The sequence below is a fragment of the Anoplophora glabripennis genome, unplaced genomic scaffold, assembly GCF_000390285.2.
Source record: "Anoplophora glabripennis isolate ALB-LARVAE unplaced genomic scaffold, Agla_2.0 scaffold58, whole genome shotgun sequence".
NCBI classification, from domain to species: Eukaryota; Metazoa; Arthropoda; class Insecta; order Coleoptera; family Cerambycidae; genus Anoplophora; species Anoplophora glabripennis.
The window spans coordinates 729139-748862 of NW_019416277.1; the positions used below are offsets into that span (position 1 = coordinate 729139).

Below are 19724 nucleotides of genomic sequence, written 5' to 3' on the forward strand. Positions count from 1 at the left end.
TAAATTGTTCCAAAGAAATAATTGAAGCATATAGATATCAAAGGGGCTAAGTGTCAAATAGTATTTGACCAAAATAGTATAAAAATTAAAATTTTTGCAATGCGGCTAAGAATTCTAAAACACTGATTTCTCTAGGATTTTGTATCTTCCCTTTTTTCAAAATTAGTTGTGCCAAGGCACGACTTCACGAAAATTATCTTTTGTTAAAAAGAAAATCCTGCATTATCAACATATATTAGCCGGCAAAACCAACCAATATTTTAAAGTCATCGCACTCGGCACCTCAAAACACTATGGAACTTACAACTTATGCAAGACATTGTAGTATCTATTACTTATTGGAAAAATTGGACCCATGTATTGGCATTTGGTCTCATTACATATTAGTGTCTGGTATTTAACAAACTTTCGCGATGCAAACGTAATTATTTGGAAAAATGCTCTAAACCCCTTTGATACTGTAAAGCTTCAGTTGTAAACAGACGCATAAAAAATGATTCTTTGCACATTCTACTAAGTTGATATGTTCCTAAAATTGTTAAAAACATAAAATATATCCTAGTTTATCATTTAAAATGTATTTTTTTCGGAAAAATAGAAAGAGAAATTTGCTGGTGCCATAATACATTGCAAGATGGTAAGATATATTTGCAGATATATGTAGATTTCAGAACTGTCTGTTAAATTAAAAATAAATATCGTACGTAGCTTCTAAAATGAGTAGGTACAAATTTTATATTAAACTATATTCAATAGTGGAATTGTTTTTTCTTCATAACGTCTTGCAAAGAGTAATCTAAATTATAGTATCATACATTTTTATTTTCCGGTACCAATATGGATTATATTTTTTCAATATCTCTTATAAAAATTTTTCCTCGACATACATGCCAATTAAACATCAATAGCTCATCTAAGAAAAAAAAATAGTATAGAAGTAGTTTTAACACTACTTTTATCATATTTTTTATTGTAAACTGTACCTATATAATAACAACAATTTCCATATAAAGATTTTTTGTTTATAAATACTGACAACAACTTCACATATTTTCTATGGATGAATAAAAAATATAGAACTAATGACATCTAATGAGCTAATGAGTATCATCAGATATTACTAATTATATGAAATGCTATATACATAAGTTCTTGTACAACATACCTATCGGTCATCACTAACCACTTATGCACAGAGTAAAAAAAATAAATTAATCTATATACATCGAAGTCTACGAACGTAATGATAGCCTACATGTGTGGTTTTCTCACCTGGAGGCAGCGCCATCTCACATGACAAATAACAAAATGGTCGACATACGCGATTGGTATCGACATCGAGGCATATTAACAGTTATCCGTTATTTCTTCAAAATTCTAGTTTTTGTTTGGAGATTCCTTATTAAATATTATTAATATTATCTATTACGTCCTTAACCTTAAATAATAGTAAAGATACAGTATCAGGTAGGTATAATAAAATTTATCTTGTCAACATTATAATCAACCCCAAAGACAAATTTACTTTTTTATCAGTTTAGATACTAGATGCAAAATGATTGTACATACCTGATGTTACACATAAACGTATAGCTGTTCTAGATGTGTATTATACGTGGAAATCTTGCTTGAAGGTGTAAGTAATACTATACACAAAATATAGATATAGTTTTCAAATACCCTAAAGATTACAAAAATTACATTATAAATGATTTAAAATCGATGAAAGCCATGTTGAACGTACATATTATGTAAGCTGATATTAATACCTAATTGTGATAATAGTAAGGAGTAAAGTACCTACTTATATGTAAGTAAAATTGCTAATACTAAGAATTGTTTAGACGGATTTTAATGTTTTCTGAATCTATACCTCGTTTTTTAAATCTGGACAAAATACGTTTTCATAGTTGTAGTTTATACAAAAACACATTGTAACACCTATAACGCAATTTTGCTGAGTATTAATTTGTTTAACATAAATTCATCTCAATATAGGAGGTACGTTTTTTTTACATAGAAAGTACAAAATTAATGTTATTGTTATTGTTTAGGGTTTCTATTTCTAAGTAAATTAGGGCCAAACGAAAATTTTAAAACATATAAATAAAATATTTTTAAGTGTAGCAGTAGAAAAACTATAACCAAACTTTGTTACAAACTTTAATAAGAAATATTGTACATGGTGCTTATTAAGACATATTTATTTTCAATGTATAAAGTTACCTAAAAATGGCATAAAAAGAATATTGCTAGTAATGCACCCAAATGTTCGAATGCCGTTATACTCGTCAAATTAGGTCATAAAACCTGAAAATTCTGAAAAAATTATTAGTAGATATTTTATTGCACTTTATGACAGAAAGGGTTTGTAGAATGATATCAAAAAAGTAACACGAAAGAAGTTGTCAAATTGTAAATAAGTTGCAAATTTACGTGCTTTTTCACTTTTTTACTACCTACGAAAATCTAGACGATCTAACGGAATATTAGTTATTTTATGTTGTGAGAAATTAAATTACCTACAATTTAAGGTATCTGAAGTCACTTTTCACCTATTTGTTAACTGTACAATAAAGGTAGAACGCGGAAAAATCGGTTTTCAAAAATTGCACATTATTATTGTAAAAAGCGATGGATGTTGATGAAATTTATGGAAAAGACGGTCAATCCAAAGACCAATATGTGTGCCAAAGGCCGATTCGATTGTCAGTGAAATTGTTGCTCCAGCTATTTGTTAATTAATTGTTAAACGTCAATTTTAGAAGTTAATATCGTATCGAAAAAGTTAAATTTCAAAAAGTTGAAAATACAATTCTCAAAGTAGGACGTGCAAAACAACGCTATAAACAAATTGTCCCAGGGTCAGGCAAAATCTAGGGAATTCGCTCCTTTTGCATTAAATACGGGTCCCGTACGTCCGATAGTTAATTAACAATTAACGTTCTAAAAAAAGAGTTATATTGGGAACAAAGAGGCGTAGGTGCTTTCTCTTTTTTTAATTACCGTAAGAATAAGCTCTATTTAATGCAAAAATAGCGAATTTCCAAGTGGCTATTGCCTGATCCTGGGACAATTCATTTATAACGTATTGCATGTCCTACTTTGTTAGTTGTAAAAGGCAACTTAACATCAACTTTTTGAAATTTTTCTTTTTCGATACATTTCTATGGATCAATTAGAACCTATATCTAAGATATTCTAAAATTAACGTTTGATAATTAAACAATTAGTTGCAAAAAAACAAAGAAAATTAGTTAACAAGTAGTTGAAACAACAATTTCGCGGTCAATCAAATCGACCTTTGGCACACATGTTGGTCTTTGGTGAATTGACCGTCTTTTCCGTATTTATCAACATCCATCGCTTTTTTGCAATAATAAGCGCAATTTTCAAAAACTAATTTTTCCGCGTTCGGCCTTTATTTTACAGTTACAAATAGGTGAAAAGTGACTTCAGGTAGGTACCTTAAATTATAGGTAATTTAGTTGCCTACAACATAAAACAATTAATTTTCCGATATGACGCTTGATTTTCATGGAGAGAAAGTGAAAAAACACGTAATTTTGCAACTTTTGTAATTTGCCAACTTAGCGTCACTTCTTTTCGAGTTACTTTTTTGTATCCAAATTTTCTTCTTTTTAGCTATAGATTCATCGGTACCATTTCTCTTGAAAAAACCCTGTATAATGGGAATTGTATTTGTATACTGTATTGTATACTTAGAGGTATCTGTCAAATATACAGGGTGTAAGAAGTTTGACTGCCATTATTTCAGCATGAGATAGAGTAATCGTAAATGAACAAAAAAGTTGTATATTACAGGAGCGTAAGATTAACAGTTTTCAAAATACAGCGAGTATTAATATTGGGGAGTTTCATCACAACGTCAAAACAGCACTTAACCTAACGCTACACAGCTGGTGCATACCACGTGTGCACACGGCAGACTTGTCCTACGGAAAAAAATTTAAACAACAGTTATTGTGAAACATTTAGTAAATTTCAAGACAATTAATTGTTTTCCAGTTATTAAACAAATAAAATAAAATATATCGATTTTGTAGTACGAAGATAATGTTATGCTTAAATGTTAGCTCAAATTTTAGAAATTATGAATCTCTTAAAACAGGAACTTAACTTTTAATCAATTTATGAATTTGAAAAATATGTAATTAAAGTACCCAAAGATTCACGTCATCCGAATAATCATACGTATTAAAAATAATTTAGGTACTTACTTACTTCAGTAATGTTTAAACGCACAGGTATAAAACAAACTACAACATATGCTCAAAATGTCCACCATCATTTTCAATGCACGCACGACACCTTCGAATCCAATTTTCGCGCACTCGGAAAACACCTTAAGAAAAGAAAATAGTAGTACGCAAAAAACACTCAGACACGATCCAATTCCAGATACCAACTGAATTGCGGGTTGCTGGACAGCTTAGTACCTCGTGTTATCTGCCGCGCCGTTGTCGCATTGCTCGATATGAATTTTATAGAATTTTAAATTTATTGCAATGCTAATTATTTAATTGTTTGCTAGAATTAAGCATAAAGAAGTTAAAAAAAGTGATAAACATTGTATTTTATGGTATTCCATGCACGCAGTTATGTCAATATTCCTTAATCAATCGAACTTTTGTACATCAATTTAGAGATTTTTATAAATTTTTTCTCGGAAATTGTGATATAAGGTTTTTTATTTATTTTAATTCATTCTATCGTCGTCTGTTAAAATTAAGGCAGTCAAACTTCTAACACCCCGCATGCCTAGATACAAATGTAAAATCGTGTAAACTAAGTGTTATTTCTCAGTGCATTTTTTTCGGAAAATATTGTGAATTTACTACGTTCTCATTTTTATTGGGTGCAATTCATGCCAAATTTTAAATCAAATTACCAAATATGATAAAAATAATGACACCAGCTACCAACTAATTTCCAAGTAATTTTTCATAGAAAATAATTGTATAGATTTTAAGTATTTCAGTAAGATCGAGAGCCCTCGATTCTATCGAGTGTGTGTACACACAATAAATATACAATTAGGACAAATAGATCGTGTTTAAAGATTAGATAAAATGTCTAAATTTGAACAATTTATTCATGTGTCATGTGTCATCTGTTCTTCAAAAATGACGTAGGTGATTAAAAGTGAAAAGAGAAGTTGAACAACTCAGCAAAACGTGTTGATATATTTTCCTTATTGTAAAAGTTCCTTAATTCATATAAGTCTGTTGAAAAGATAAAAAAAATATTCTGGGTAGACGTTAAACTTTATATAAATGGGTGTTATACATACTAAATAAATGTAGATTGTTTTTTTTATGCATCTAAAGTAAAAATTTGATATTCATATTTATGTAATGTTTCTAAAGACAGCAAATATAGGGTGATTCACAGTTTATCCAAAAAAAAATTGGGGATAGATGCGTCATGAGAAATAGAGTAAATATCGTTAAAAAATTTTTGTAAAATCCGTATAGGTAGTTTCCGAGAAAAAAATTATTGAAGTTGTAGAATTTTCAACCTTTACATCGCTGCGCTACTGTAGTATCTAACGTCATTCGCCTACGTGCTACAGACGATTCCGAATACAGAAATACGATTTTAGTATTATCGTTGTGGCGATAGTGTTTGCATTAGTTTTCTAAATGTCAAACATGGCTTACGTGTATAGCAACTCGGAATTAATGGTTATTATTTTAATTTATGGTGAAGCAAAATCTCATTTGTGTTAGTCCGTCGAAACTGGGAAAGACGGGTCCAAAATTTTAAGCAGTTGTTGTAACATCAAGTATGTCAAATTATTTAATTTGACATAATTACACCATAAGTTTTATTAATTAATAATAACAATAGTGGCAAAAACATTTGATTTTGCTGATATAAAATAGGTGTTATAAAATTTTATTTATACCGGATGTCCCATTTTAAAAAATACACGTGAACTTCACCATGACCTTAATCATGACTTTCAACGTCATTTCAAGGTCAAGTTGATTTTTTCAAATGCAAACACATATTTTTGACATCAGAAATGAAAATAGCAGAAAATTTTACATCCGACTGACCTTGACCATGACCTTCAAGGTCATTTGCTGGTCATTTTAATTTTTGTTGCACAATTTTACTTTTGAGACCAGAAATGAGAAAAATGGGCCATTTCATTTCAATCTATAACATTGACCTTGACCTTCACAGTCGTTTCAAGGTCAAGTTAATTTATCAAATAGAAACCGGNTGGGTATAATTTCGTTGATTTATTTTTATTTTATATAATAATGAAAATGAAGATACCTTATTTGGACAATTGCAAATGCCAAACGATAACTTTGTTGAGCTCATTTGTAACACTGAAAAGATATTTCAAGATAATTTTGAACAATTATCCACAAAAAATAACATTTGTAGCACATTTCTTGAATTAATTAAAAGACTACCTTTTAGTCATCCGTGTCATTCTTTTCCGAAAGAATTTGTACTTAGGTTATATTTAAGGGTTAGAATTTATTATACGTTATAAACTATAAACCAAAATTTTAGGAATATTCAAAAAATAAACTTATAATAATGGAGAAATCTGTAATGATTATATTTTTAATACTATATATTATGTTATTATATTTTTTTGTATATTATATTGTAGGTATGTTTTATATACTGTTTTCTTTTACTCATGATTTCGGAATCATAACGCGTTACGATCCGAAATCTAGCAATCTGGTTGGTTTCCATCGGATCGTAACACGTTATGATTCCGAAATCATTAGTAAAAGAAAAGGGCTATAATATGTATAATTATTAATCCAGGCTGTATCGTTGCTCCCGCTAGGCTAGGAACATGATTCTCTTTCGACTTTTTTTCATAATCTTACTAAAAAAAATGATCCTTGAAACATATCCGCATTGCCAGACGTTACTAATGGTCAAAAATTGTTTAAACAATTTTTTTTAAACAAATTCGTAATTTTCGATGTTTTCGCTTGAAATACATTTTTATAGGCTTTTTGGGGTATCCTGAACGAAAAAGTCCATATGCAATTTTTCTCTAAAATCTACCGTTTTCGAGATATTAACGATTTTTTGTTCGAAAAAAACGCGATTTTAACCATTTTCTTCTCTAAGGATTACGTCAATAAACAGGAGCTAAACAAGGAATTTTAATTACTCTTCAAGTTTTCTTTTAATAATCCGTATTAACTCCAAGTACAAAACATATTACCTATCTAAAATACGCATTTTCTACTTTTAATGTCATACTACATAATATTCTAATTCAAATTTCATATTATTAAAATTTCCTACTACGGTAGTGTCAGGTAGAAACTAAATATTTTATTTCAATAATAAAAATTCTTTTAATCCAGCCACGACTATTCCTCTTAATCTGAGAGAGTTAGCACGATTCCGTCTCGCTTGGTTCTCGACCGCCACATCAAAGGCGCCGACACAGATTCTTCTAGCTGTATAATTAAGCTGCGTACATACCCCAACTAACATTGAATTATACCAACAATATCTAGTAAACAATTATTAATACATAATTATCTAAAATAAATAATAGAAGTGATGTCTAAATATTATTATTATTTATGTAAAATAATAACTCACATTGATCTAGTCTAGTTACCAACACTTAACATTATCATTATAATTTTAAAATTCCATGTTTTCTAAAAGTTCTGTTTTATATATTAATTTGTTTTATTAATATCTATTAATTCGATATACAGGAAGGTCATCTGAAAAAACAATACTAAGTGAAATGTAGAAATAATAAGATCTTTCTATCCTGGCTAATTTTATGTAACGAGCGTTCAAATAAAAACGAGGTCGAAGTTGGCTATGACACATTGGACGTAGGCAGTAGCTTATAGCGACCAACTTAACCTCATTTCTCAACGAGCTGTATAGCAGCTGTCAGTTTCAATAACGTTAATGACTATATAACTTTATTTTAAAGAATAATCGTGATAACAATAACAAACAATTAAAGGAGCTGCGGAAAGTGTCCCCCTCCTTGTTATAACAATAAATTAAAGCAGCTGCTGAAAGTGTCCCCCTCCTTGTTCCAAGCACTTTTCACACCTGTTCCTCAAAGAATTAAAGACATTTTCTAAGATGCTCGGGGTATTGTTAATTTCACGAATCTTGTCTATAAGTCGAGCCTGCAGATGGTTTAAATCAGGAATAGGCAGTTCAAAAATAGTGTTTTTAAGGTAAGGCCACAAAAAGAAATCACACGGCGTAATATCACATGACCTCGGTGGAAATTCATGTTCAGCATTGAGACTTATTAGTCGATTTTGGAAAACTTCCCTCAACATATTCATCGTCTCGCCTGCCGTATGTGCCCTTGCGCCATCTTGTTGAAAGTAAAAGTTTGTAATTTCGTTTTCTTCCAGCTGGTTAACAAAAGGAGCGATAATTTCTTCTCTATACCTTTGCGCAGTAAGAGTACCATTAAAAAAAATAGGTCCATAAATCCTCCTTCGATTGAGAGCACACCAAACTCCAATTTTTTGAGCGTGTAGAGGGCCCTCGACAAAAAAGTTATCTGGTTTTTCAGAAGACCACATTCTCATATTCTGTGAGTTTACGTAACCACTTAAATGAAACCAGGCTTCATCAGAAAAAAAGGTGATATTATGAAGTTCACCGTAGTTGTTTAAAAACCATTCACAAAATACAGCCCGTCGCGGAAAATCAACTTCATGAAGTTCTTGCTGACAAGTTAAACGATAGGAGAACAAACGCAAATCTTTTTTTAACACTGTGTGGCAGGTACCGACTGATACTCCCACCATTTGTGATAAAACACGTACAGAAGTTCTTGGCGCATTTTCCATTATTTGTTGGACATTTTCTTTTAATTCTTCAGTCCGCTTTTTAGGTCGGCCGCTTCCTTCTTTTCTTGTTACACTGCCCGTTTCACGAAAAACATTAACACAACGCTGAACTGCACTTTGAAAAATTTTGTACTCAACAACGCCGGGAAATTGATTTTGAAATTCTATGAAACATTCCTCAATAGAATACTTCCATATTCCATCAATCTTGCGTCCATTTCTAAAGTAGGACTCTATGATAAACACTTTTTGTTCTTGAGAAAACACCATTTTAAACGCTTTTTAAAACGAAAATATTCAAATTGATAGCGGCGATATAGCGCTTTGACAGATGACGTTTAAGTTCATTTGCTATACGCTACGCCCTACGTCCAAATTTTCAGAACCAACTTGACTACGTTTTTATTTTAACGCTCGTTATTAGTCTTTCTCAAGAGTTTTATTAGAATAAGAATACTTATTTGAGAGATTACCTGATTTAACAATTTCAATATGTCAGGAATATGTTTTTGTGATAACAATATTACGTATATCATTTTTTATTGCTATTTTAGATAATTAATTACTAGCTGTTATATTTCTGGTCTAATTCAATACTAGTTAGGACACGTAGCGCATAGAGTAGCTGTTTTCCGCAATGTCATCAGTTAAGAATCTTATCTACCTATGTGGTTAAATATATTTTGCATACCTAGATCGGTATCGAAAAACATTGTTTGATTTCATTTGGTAGAATTTCTTTAATTTATTTCAATTATCTTGGCAGTAGTAGCAAATAATTTAAAAATATAAATGCATCTCTTCCAAACAGATAGGTATAAAAACTACACGAGAAAGTCATATACCCAACAAATGGTGGAAAAGTGATTAAATCTGCCACTGAAGTCATAAATGACGGTTTTGTTTTTAACAATAGGCTTTTTTTCACGAGTGAAGTCGTATGATGTAGTACGTGTATTATGAGCGAGTGAAGAGATTTAAACTACCATATGACAACTAAGATTGAAAGAGATAGAAATAGTAACTACAAGTAAGATATTTAGGAATATTCAGTCGCGAAAAAAAGCTTAATTCCTCATAGTTCAGTCATTCAATGACTATGAAATAGAAACGTTAATGAATGTAGGATGAAATGCATTATTTCAAGAAGAATAATGTGAAAAAAAAACAAATTAATATAAAGGAAAAAAGAGAAATGCTTAAGGTGTGTAAGAAAACTGAATAAATGATCGCAGAATCTCGAGATAGTATCCTCAATTTGAAAATCCACTTAGCTATTGCGAAAAATTACTCAGTGTCGAGGAAAAAGTACAAATTTGCAGCTATCAAAAATACAAGCCTATAAATTTATTGTGATTTTTCTCTACACTGCACTATACAAAAGCCTACTGAGCTGCAACTTTCTCAATATGGTACAATGAAACTAATTTTCACAATTTTAAAACGGCTTTAGGGATTTCTGAATGTTCTTATTTGTTTGGGTACAAAGTATTCCTAGGATTTACATAAAAATGACATGTAAGCTATTATTCTTTTGAGTTCCCTACCTCTTTGGCCATCGCTGTATTTTTTTATACTTATATAAATTAAATAATATGAAATTGGTTTCTAAAGAATATTTGTCCCTTGTGAAATTTTAATAAATTTTCATAAATTCCATTCAATTGTGAATCAAGGAGAGTATTTCTTGAATTGCAATTAATGAAGAATCAAGATAGTTTACTATTACTATTATTTGACGGTACACTACATCAAATCTATGATTTTCGTGAAATTTACGAAAGTAATAGTATTTTACTACCAAAATTACGTTAGGATACAGGGAACAAATTCACGTTCTTCTTTCTCTTCGGAATTTCAGTAGTACCAACTGAACGCATATTTGGTACAACTGGGCCTTAGTAATTTTTATTAAAATTTCGAAAATGAAATGAGAGGTTTTCGAAACTTTAAATTATCTACTTTCTGAGTATAGTTCATTTCTGGTAAAATTTATAAAATCAACTCATTTACTAATCTTTCTGTTGCAAAAACTTTATTTATTTAAAAAAATTAAAAAATTCTTTTCAGTGTGGCAGAAATACCCATTACATAAAAAAGTAAAAAAAATGACACGTATATTCATGGGCAATAACTACTTGTCACTTTTATATACCTCCAAAATATCTGAACAATTAAATTTTATCAAACTTTGAAGAATTACGGATACATATGTATCTTTTAATTTTTCTCACTATGGTAAACTTCAATACATTCAAAATATTATTTTTTAGAGTAATCTTTATACTACTATCATTCACAATATTCGTAGAAATGAATTAAGGAGAGTTTGCTAATAATGACAATTAATCAGTTACCTTGTAATATATTTATTTGCTTATATCTAGAGATTAAAGGTAAGTAATAAGAGAATGCAATATAATCACTTCAATTTCCGGTAACTCTAAAATGTTCCTGAGGTAAACATGTTGTGAAAATATAAAATATCTAGCAGCTGTTGCATTGGGTATCTTGAATTTTGCATATTATTACTTTTTCACTAATAATCGGGGCGAATTAGACCAAACACATGCCTGTTTCAAAAATCGGGCCTACGTCGAATTTTATGAGCTTAAAATTAAGTTAAGACTACACAGATTAAAAGCCTTTTGTGTATTTGTAGAGATCGAGCGTCATATCTACAAAAAAAATAATTGCTCTTTTTTCAACTTCAACTTTTCAGGTCATTTTAATAATTGGTGTTTGTGGAATTTTGAGAAGAGATGAGTTACTAAAGATAACGATCGATAATATAGAAGACAAAGACTCAATTATTATTATAAAAATTCCCAATTCCAAAACTCATACTCCGAGATGTTTAGTGATTTCAAGTTCAGACCAAATAATAATANAAGCACATCGACGTCAAATATCATTTTATACGTGACTTATATGACAAAGGCGAAATAGATGTTCAGTATATTAAAAGTGAAGAACAAACAGCCGATGTTCTTACAAAAGCACTACCTAAATCAAGACTAGAGTATTTGAGATTTAAGTTAGGTCTAACAAGTAAATATGATATTATTGATGTAATTAATTAAGGTTGTAAAAATGTAAAGTTTAAGGGAGGGTGTTGTAGTAATAAATAGATTAAGTAAACTCTACATTTATAGGGCAATATTAATAAAGTAATCGGGGAATTTCCTGGTATTTGAAGGAAACGATTTAGTACTGGAAATTCTCGGGTACCTGGAAGGTTACTTTAATAAGGGTGTTTATAACTCTTGTCCTTAGTTTATTAGTTTTGTCTGCCCTTTATATATAGGTGAAATAACTAGTTTTAAGTGTGCAGTAGTTGTGTAGATGTCCACGTAGAAGTACATACGTCTTGTACAATCCTTTCTGTAAATAAACGTATATTAAGTAATTCAAGCTTGCATTATCAACAAGAACCTTCAACAATATGTTCTAGAACGAAAAAGACTTTGGCGTTCTAGAACATAAAAATATTTTGCAGCTAGGTGACAAAAAAGACTCACTTTGCTAGCTGAAAATTTAATGAAAATTACGACTTTTGACTTTTTTTAAACTGTTCTGCCTAATCAGATATTTATTTTGTAAAATCTTTATAACTTCCTTAGTTTTTGTGTAAAACATCATATTTTGAATAATACGCTTATACTAGGTATTCTTGTTGACATCTCTAACTATTGCTATTACCATTACTTGTAAATGTTTTATTAGGTCGCAATAATAATGTAGTCAATAAAAAAAAATTGAGCAAATTCTTGTGCGTAGTTTTAGACTTTTTATAACATATTTTTAGATTTAATGTGTTTTTTATACTTTACCTACAGTTTATGAATTAACTTGACAGTGTAAAAACTAATCAAACATCTTTTTTTTGCATCAGAGTCCCCAATTTTTATGGTTTTAGTGAGATGATACAAACGTATATCCCATTTTCCACAATATCACCACCTCATTAGCCTGATAAATTGTAGTTTAAGGATAAGATCATCTTAACCTGCTCTCCGTCCACTTCAAGAACATTTATTATTTTTGGAGTAAATGAGAAATTGAGGATTAGGTATGTCTCTAGATATCTAATTTCTGATAACTGTATATCAAAGGATTAAACAGAAATGTTAAACATTGTTTTAGTTTCCAGTAAAATAAAAAAAACTGAAGAATAAACACATTGCTACAATTATGAGTAGATATTTGAAACATCTGAAGGAATTTTTTGAATTACCGTAGATACAAAACATTCTCTTTTACATATTGTAAAGCGGAATTATATGTGTTACTTAGGGGAGATATACTAAAATATTATCTATTTTATCTACAATGATTTCGTTATATAGTTGATATTTTCCCATTTATCTGCTGAAGTCAATGGATAATTTATCAGTTACAGACGAAATTTTGAGGGCATATTGTTACTGATTTTTTGTTCAAAATTCAGGAAAATACATAAATTGTGAAAAGTTTTGCAATCCGCAAAATGGCATGTCTGTGCTACATTTAGAGTAAGTCATAGGAAATTGTTTTACTAAATTTCAAGTCAAGAAAAGACGACGAGGAATATGGTGATAAAAATGAAGTGAATAGTGTAGTGATCCACCTTGGAAATGTATAATGCGGGTTTAATAATAATAAAAAAAATAGTTTGTCATTAATCTAGGCGTGTCTAATCGATAAAGTCACACGTCACAAAGTGATAAGGGAAGCCATCTTATTAAAAGTTTACTCAGGTAAACCAATAAGCTAAATACGTGTATTAGAGTAATAAAAAAATGCAAGGAAGTCAAAATATGTAGAACCAGTAAGGTCCGAACGGCAGGATTAGACAATATCTTGCTGTAGTAAGTAATCTGGTTTTAATAAGATTCATTTTTATCTATTTTATCTTCATTTCCCGTAATCTTTAAACAGCCGATACATAAGTAATCGCAAAAATATTCAGTCGAAACAAAACATGGCTGCAATCATGGAAAACAATCACTTACCATCAAAAATACAAGAAATATAGGAAGATGAAACAATTTGAGCTTACCCGTTGATGTGTTTGAAGGTGTACAACAAATGCACTCTCCACTGTTTCAAGTCGACCGCCAAGTTCAAATGAGTAAGTAGCTTGCTCGCACCTCTGTTCAGCCCCCTATCGGTAATTTCGGACGGGTTAATGTCGTCACATTGACAGACAATTGAATTATGATAACGAGTGTTTTAAGAGGACTACTTCTATGATCCAAAAAAAAAAAAAATTGAAGAAAAATAGCAAAATTTTGTATTTTATACCTATGAAAATAAATTTGAAAACTAAAAAGGTATCATTATTATACATATTTATTTTTCATTAAAATGCTTTGTTCTAGTAGATTATTTTCATCAGCTGCCAAGCTGTCTGTTACTGCTATCAATTACGAATTGATACTCTGCTGGTGTATTTTCTTGTCCTGTTAGACAAAACCAGTCTAAATACATGTTGTATTCATTTTTTTAGTTGACATTTATTCTGTTTTCTAATCGTCAAAGTCCTCACACGTCATCTAACCTCTGAATATGCCAAAAACCTCCCGACTATCTGGATCCAGGCAGATTTTATATACTTTCGGGCCGGGGTAGCTGTCATAGAAGCCGACAATTCTTCAATTCATATTATACAGGGTGTTTCAGGATTAAATCGACAAACTTTAAGGAGATATTCCTCATAAAAAAATAAGAAAAAATCTAGTATACATTTTTTCCAGAGACGCTTCATTTTCGAAATATAGGGCGTTAAAGATGTTTTTAAAAATTCGATTTTTTAAATAACTTCTAAATAAAGAATGCTATTTAAACCAAATTTGGCATGACACATCTTCTTATAAGATACCATTTTTCCATAGAACTAGAAGTCCCGCAAGCAACTAGTAGCAGAGTTATGGGGACTCAGACTCATTAAATTATAAAAAAAAATTAATACGGCCCTATTGAAAATAAAAAATGATGCTGTTTTTAAATAGAACAGTTTGTTATTGACAAAAAGTGTACATTCACTTCTTTTCCTAACTCTTATAGTTTCATAACAAAATTGATTTTTCGGAAGGGTGCTTCTGGATTCTGTCGATAAACTTTAGGAAGACGTTCCTCATAAAACCTAAAAAATATAGTACCTATTAAAATTGGTTTTAGTCTCGAGTATGTGTGAGTCAAATAAGCCTTTTTGTCTCCCTTTCCCTTGGGTTTAACCAATAGTATTAAAATTATTTAGGAGATGCTTCGTTTTTGAGATATAGGGTGTTTTTTTTAGAAAAAAAATGATGTTGATGAAAACAATAGAACTATTTAAGTACCTAACATCTAATGTGACTATGTCGTAATGCGACAACGTAACGACCCTTGCAATACTCCTAAATTTTTTCAGGCGGTTTGTAATCACTTCATTTACTTGTGTTGTGTACTTTTAAATAAAATAAGATGGGAAACAATACATGAAAATTTATTTGTAAATTGAAACAACCAAAAAATTACCAATTAATATTATACCTAGACATTTAAAAAATATTTTGTTCAAAATGGGCGCCTCCGGACTGTAGACAAGCACGACACCTTCTAATTATGGAGGTAGTGGCCGATCGACACTGAATTGGAGTTAATTCTCGACACGGTTGGATTATTCGCTGTCTTAGATCTTCTAGGGTATCAACTGGCACCTCGTAGACTTTTTGTTTAACAGAACCCCACACGAAATAATCCATCGGTGTCAAGTCCGGTGAACGTGCGAGCCATGCTGCAGGTCCTCCACGACCAATCCATCTCCTGGGATAATTAATGTTTAACCACTACCTAGGACCTCTACCAAAATTAGCAGGACAACCATCTAGTTGAAACCAACTGTTCATTCGAGTATTAAGCGTAACATCTTCTAACAAATCTTGAAAACCATTTTCAAGGAACTCGGTAAACATATCAGCATTTAACCGATGCGGTAGGAAGTAGGGACCAAAACTACGTTCCCTTACCGCCCGTGGATTCTCGTAGGACCAAATATGGTTGTTCCTTTGGTTTAAAATTCCCCTTCGAGTAAATGTTGCCTCATCTGTCCACATTACTTTTTGCGTAAACAATTCATCATTCTCTGTTTGGTTTAACATCCAGTCACAAAACACGCACCCGCATCGTATGTCCTGAGGCAATAAATATTGCACACGCTGGATATGGTACGCAAACCGTCCATCAGCCCGAAGAGTCCTCCAAATGGAACTTGACGAAATACCTAGCTCATAGCTAGATCTTCTGACACTCTAGGATGGATTTTCATCGAAATGGTTTAAAACAGTATTCGATCTTACTTCGTCCTGAAGTGGGGCAAAATGTCCATCAGCATAAGTTGGAATTCCGAAAGATCCAGTTTTTTTGAGACGACTGAATGTCATTGAAAATGCTTCCTTTGCTGGTAGTCTGCGATGAGGAAATCTTACTGCATATTCACGGAGAGCCGCCGTGGCATTTCTATCACAAAAACCATATACAAAGACCATATCAGCATATTCATTGTTCGAAAATATGGACGGCATTATTAAACTTATTTTTATTATTAGTTTGAACGCTTTATCTAATGGATAATTTTTGCAACAATTCGCAAAATAACATTTAAAACATTAAATTAACATTGCTTGACAGCAGCCTACTCGAAAATTTTTGTTGAGGTTCATTTTAAAGTTTATCGACAGAATCAAGAAGCTCCCTTCCGAAAAATCAATTTTGCCATGAAACTATAAGAGTTAGGAAAAACAGTGAATGTACACTTTTTGTCAATAACAAACTGTTCTATCTAAAAACAAAGACAGCATCATATTTTTATTTTCAGTAGGGCCGTATTAATTTTTTTTATAATTTAATGAGTCCCCATAATTCCGCCACTGGTTGCTTGCGGGACTTCTACTTCTATGGAAAAATGGTATCTTATAAGATGTGTCATGCCAAATTTGGCTTAAATAGCCTTCTTCATTTAGAAGTTTTTTTTACGCCCTATATTTCGAAAATGAAGCGTCTCTGGAAAAAATTTATACTTGATTTTTTCTTATTTTTTTTTATGAGGAATATCTCCTTAAAGTTTGTCGACTTAATCCTGAAACACCCTGTATAAAATACATAATTTGTTCCATGGACAAACGCAAAAAAAGTACGTCTATAGGGTGAGTAGAGAGAATCGCACCAAATCCTAGGAATTCATTCGCCAGTCAAAATAATAAGAAAAAACTCAAATATTATGTGATTTTCATTTGTTTTCAAGTTACATATAAAGGATGTCCCGGTACTTGATACAAAATAGTGAGTACAAATATATGAAGTCAAAAAATAATATCAGTTCTTCATATATTTTTTTTTATACGGGCTTACGTTAACAAGTTACGGTCCATCAAAGGTGAGAATTAAAAAGTAATTTTTATTTAGTCTCTAAACTATTAACTTCAGCTTGATGCAAATTTGGTGATCGATAACACAAGCGTACAGCTTGTTTTTGATGTTGCAAGTGAAACTTCATTATGCCCAGAACACCAGGGACGGACCATGCCCAATGGTTAAGAACCCACAATTTTTGAATAGATGACGATCGCAATCTGCCTGTATCAAAAATAAGTTCCCTAAAGAATTTGCCAACGATAAAACCCATTTGGTTTAATTCGGTACAATTAACAGTTTAGGAAATATTTGTGTTTGTCACAGTGCACATCGAGCGGCGCCTCCACCATTTTTTGTTTTTAATTTTTAATTGGACATAATTACTATGTCAGAACCGTACATATTTTTTAAAATAAGAGCCTAGAAAATCTTACTGTTTGCTAATGTAATTTGCTAATGTAATTTCGCTTTACACATAACACAAAATAGAAAAACAAAACAAGAATAAGTTTCTCAAAAACGTATAGACCTATTAAATTATTATCCACTATAACTAGTATTGCGAGAAACAACTACACCGCGGCCTACATGCCTCTTCACCAGGTCAATTGAACCATCCTATTCACGCCTTTATCAGCAATTTCGGTCGAGGTAATGTTGACATATTGCTAGGCATAATGAAGTACTGAATTCCAAAAAATTAAAAATAATTTACATTTTTGTATTCAACAATAAAAAAAAAATTAATAAGAGGAAAGTTTTCCTAAAAGTAGTACATTATTTCGATTAATTGGTAAAGCTGTCTATTGTTATTTTCTCATTCTGTCAAACAAAACAAAATTAAATAATTATGGAAATAAGGTTAATATAAAATATACAATTCAAAGGAAAAATATGAATGAGAAAATTAAAAAAAAGGTCTTACATATCTTACGACTTAAAGTTTAACAATATACATAGGTACTTTACAAATTAATTTAGAAAGGTCGAAATAGTCTGTTTTTGACAAAACTTTCATTAGCATATTTATTTAGGTACGAAAATAGTCAGTCGAAAATACCTAAATATGAAACAATTATTTCTTACTCGTCTATGTGTTCACTCTCCATAATTTAAAGTGAAACACCGAGTTCAAATTTCGATTGTCGTAGAATTTTTGTTATTTATTTACAGGTAGACTTACTCCCTAGAAAGTAACTTTTTTTTCTCCGGCGGGAAGAACTTCTTCTCCACTCCACTCCACATTTTTTCGAGGTTTATCCATTTAAAAATTAATAACGGTGCACAGAAATGTAATATAATTAAGAAAACAATATAGCGTCTTAGCAGTGTCATAAGTACACTCGACGCAAGATAAAGGTTTCCAATCTGAATCGTATTTTGTTTGAAATATGACGGCTTAACCGCTTGTCTACATGGAGCGTTCCCATTAAACTCGTGTGGCAATAATTTACCGTCACATCTGACATTTTACGAGTTTTGTACAAAAATGCTTTCCTGGTAGATTGGCATTTTTAAATTGGGATTAATCGGCAAACTCTTATAGCAGACACCGTATGCATTTTTCATTATCTTGTTTCATTACAATAGAAAAATCGATTCATCCTAGTTAATAAATCTTGCGAAACGTCTACTACCTACTGACGAATAATAAGATTGAATGGATTTAAGAAAATTAAAAATTTTATTTTTTTTTAATTTTGAAAACCCTGCAGCTCGGAAACGGCGGCCTTAAGAGCCTACGTGTGTGTAATAAAATTTACTTAATTTTAGCCACATAATGGGCCTCTAGTTTTTCTGTACGCCATTAATGAACACTGTATAGGTGCCCGCAATGAAATCAATTGAAGTTTCTAATAAAAGTTATAAAGCATACAATTCTACATAAAAATGGCCTCTTGACTTTTTCTTGTACTATTAAAATTAACAGAGTTAGGGAGGCTGGAAATTAAGGGAAGATTTCAGAAATTAAAAAAAATCATAACAAGCAGAAAAATTTGTAATTTTGCGCGTGCATCAGTAAACGTGTGTTTCGTATGCTCAATATCCATTGTTAATCTCAAAAAGGTAAATACATATTAATAAGGACTAATATTTTTTTCTTTTAGCCTAAAACGGATTTAAACGGATGCAAACTAACCCTCATGTTCACCCCCAAAAATAATATTTCTGTGAAAACTCGGGTTCTAATCAATATTTTGGAATGAAACAAAATGGAAATTACTTCTTATATAAAAAATATTTATGGGCTTATGTAATGCGTCAGTTGAATGAACAGTATGAGGATATTCCACCAAATAGAGATACGCTCTGGGAACATATACAAAATATTTGGAACGCTATAGACGTGAATTATATACGACGCCTTGTTACATCTATGCCAAACAGATTACAAGCCGTTATTGATTCGGATGGTGGTTGGACATATTATTAGACTGCTTTGTTTTTTCATTGTTTATAACTTGATGTCAAAATAAGTAAATA

The 19724-nt window shown here is 31.0% G+C and overlaps 1 protein-coding gene across 4 annotated transcripts in view; it reads right to left on the bottom strand.

Moving 5' to 3' along the window:
• LOC108917612 (GATA-binding factor 6-B) overlaps positions 1 to 14064 on the bottom strand; it is a 71434-nt gene extending 57370 nt beyond the window's left edge. For 3 of the 4 annotated variants that reach the window (XM_018724312.2, XM_018724309.2, XM_018724311.2), the window contains exon 1: positions 1166 to 1229. In XM_018724312.2, the coding sequence (XP_018579828.1) occupies positions 1166 to 1176 (11 nt within the window). In that variant the 5' untranslated portion in view covers positions 1177 to 1229. Of the gene's footprint in view, positions 1 to 1165; positions 1230 to 13905 lie in introns of those variants that run through there. The other variant, XM_018724310.2, reaches the window with a different exon arrangement.
• Between the last annotated feature and the right edge of the window lie 5660 nt (positions 14065 to 19724).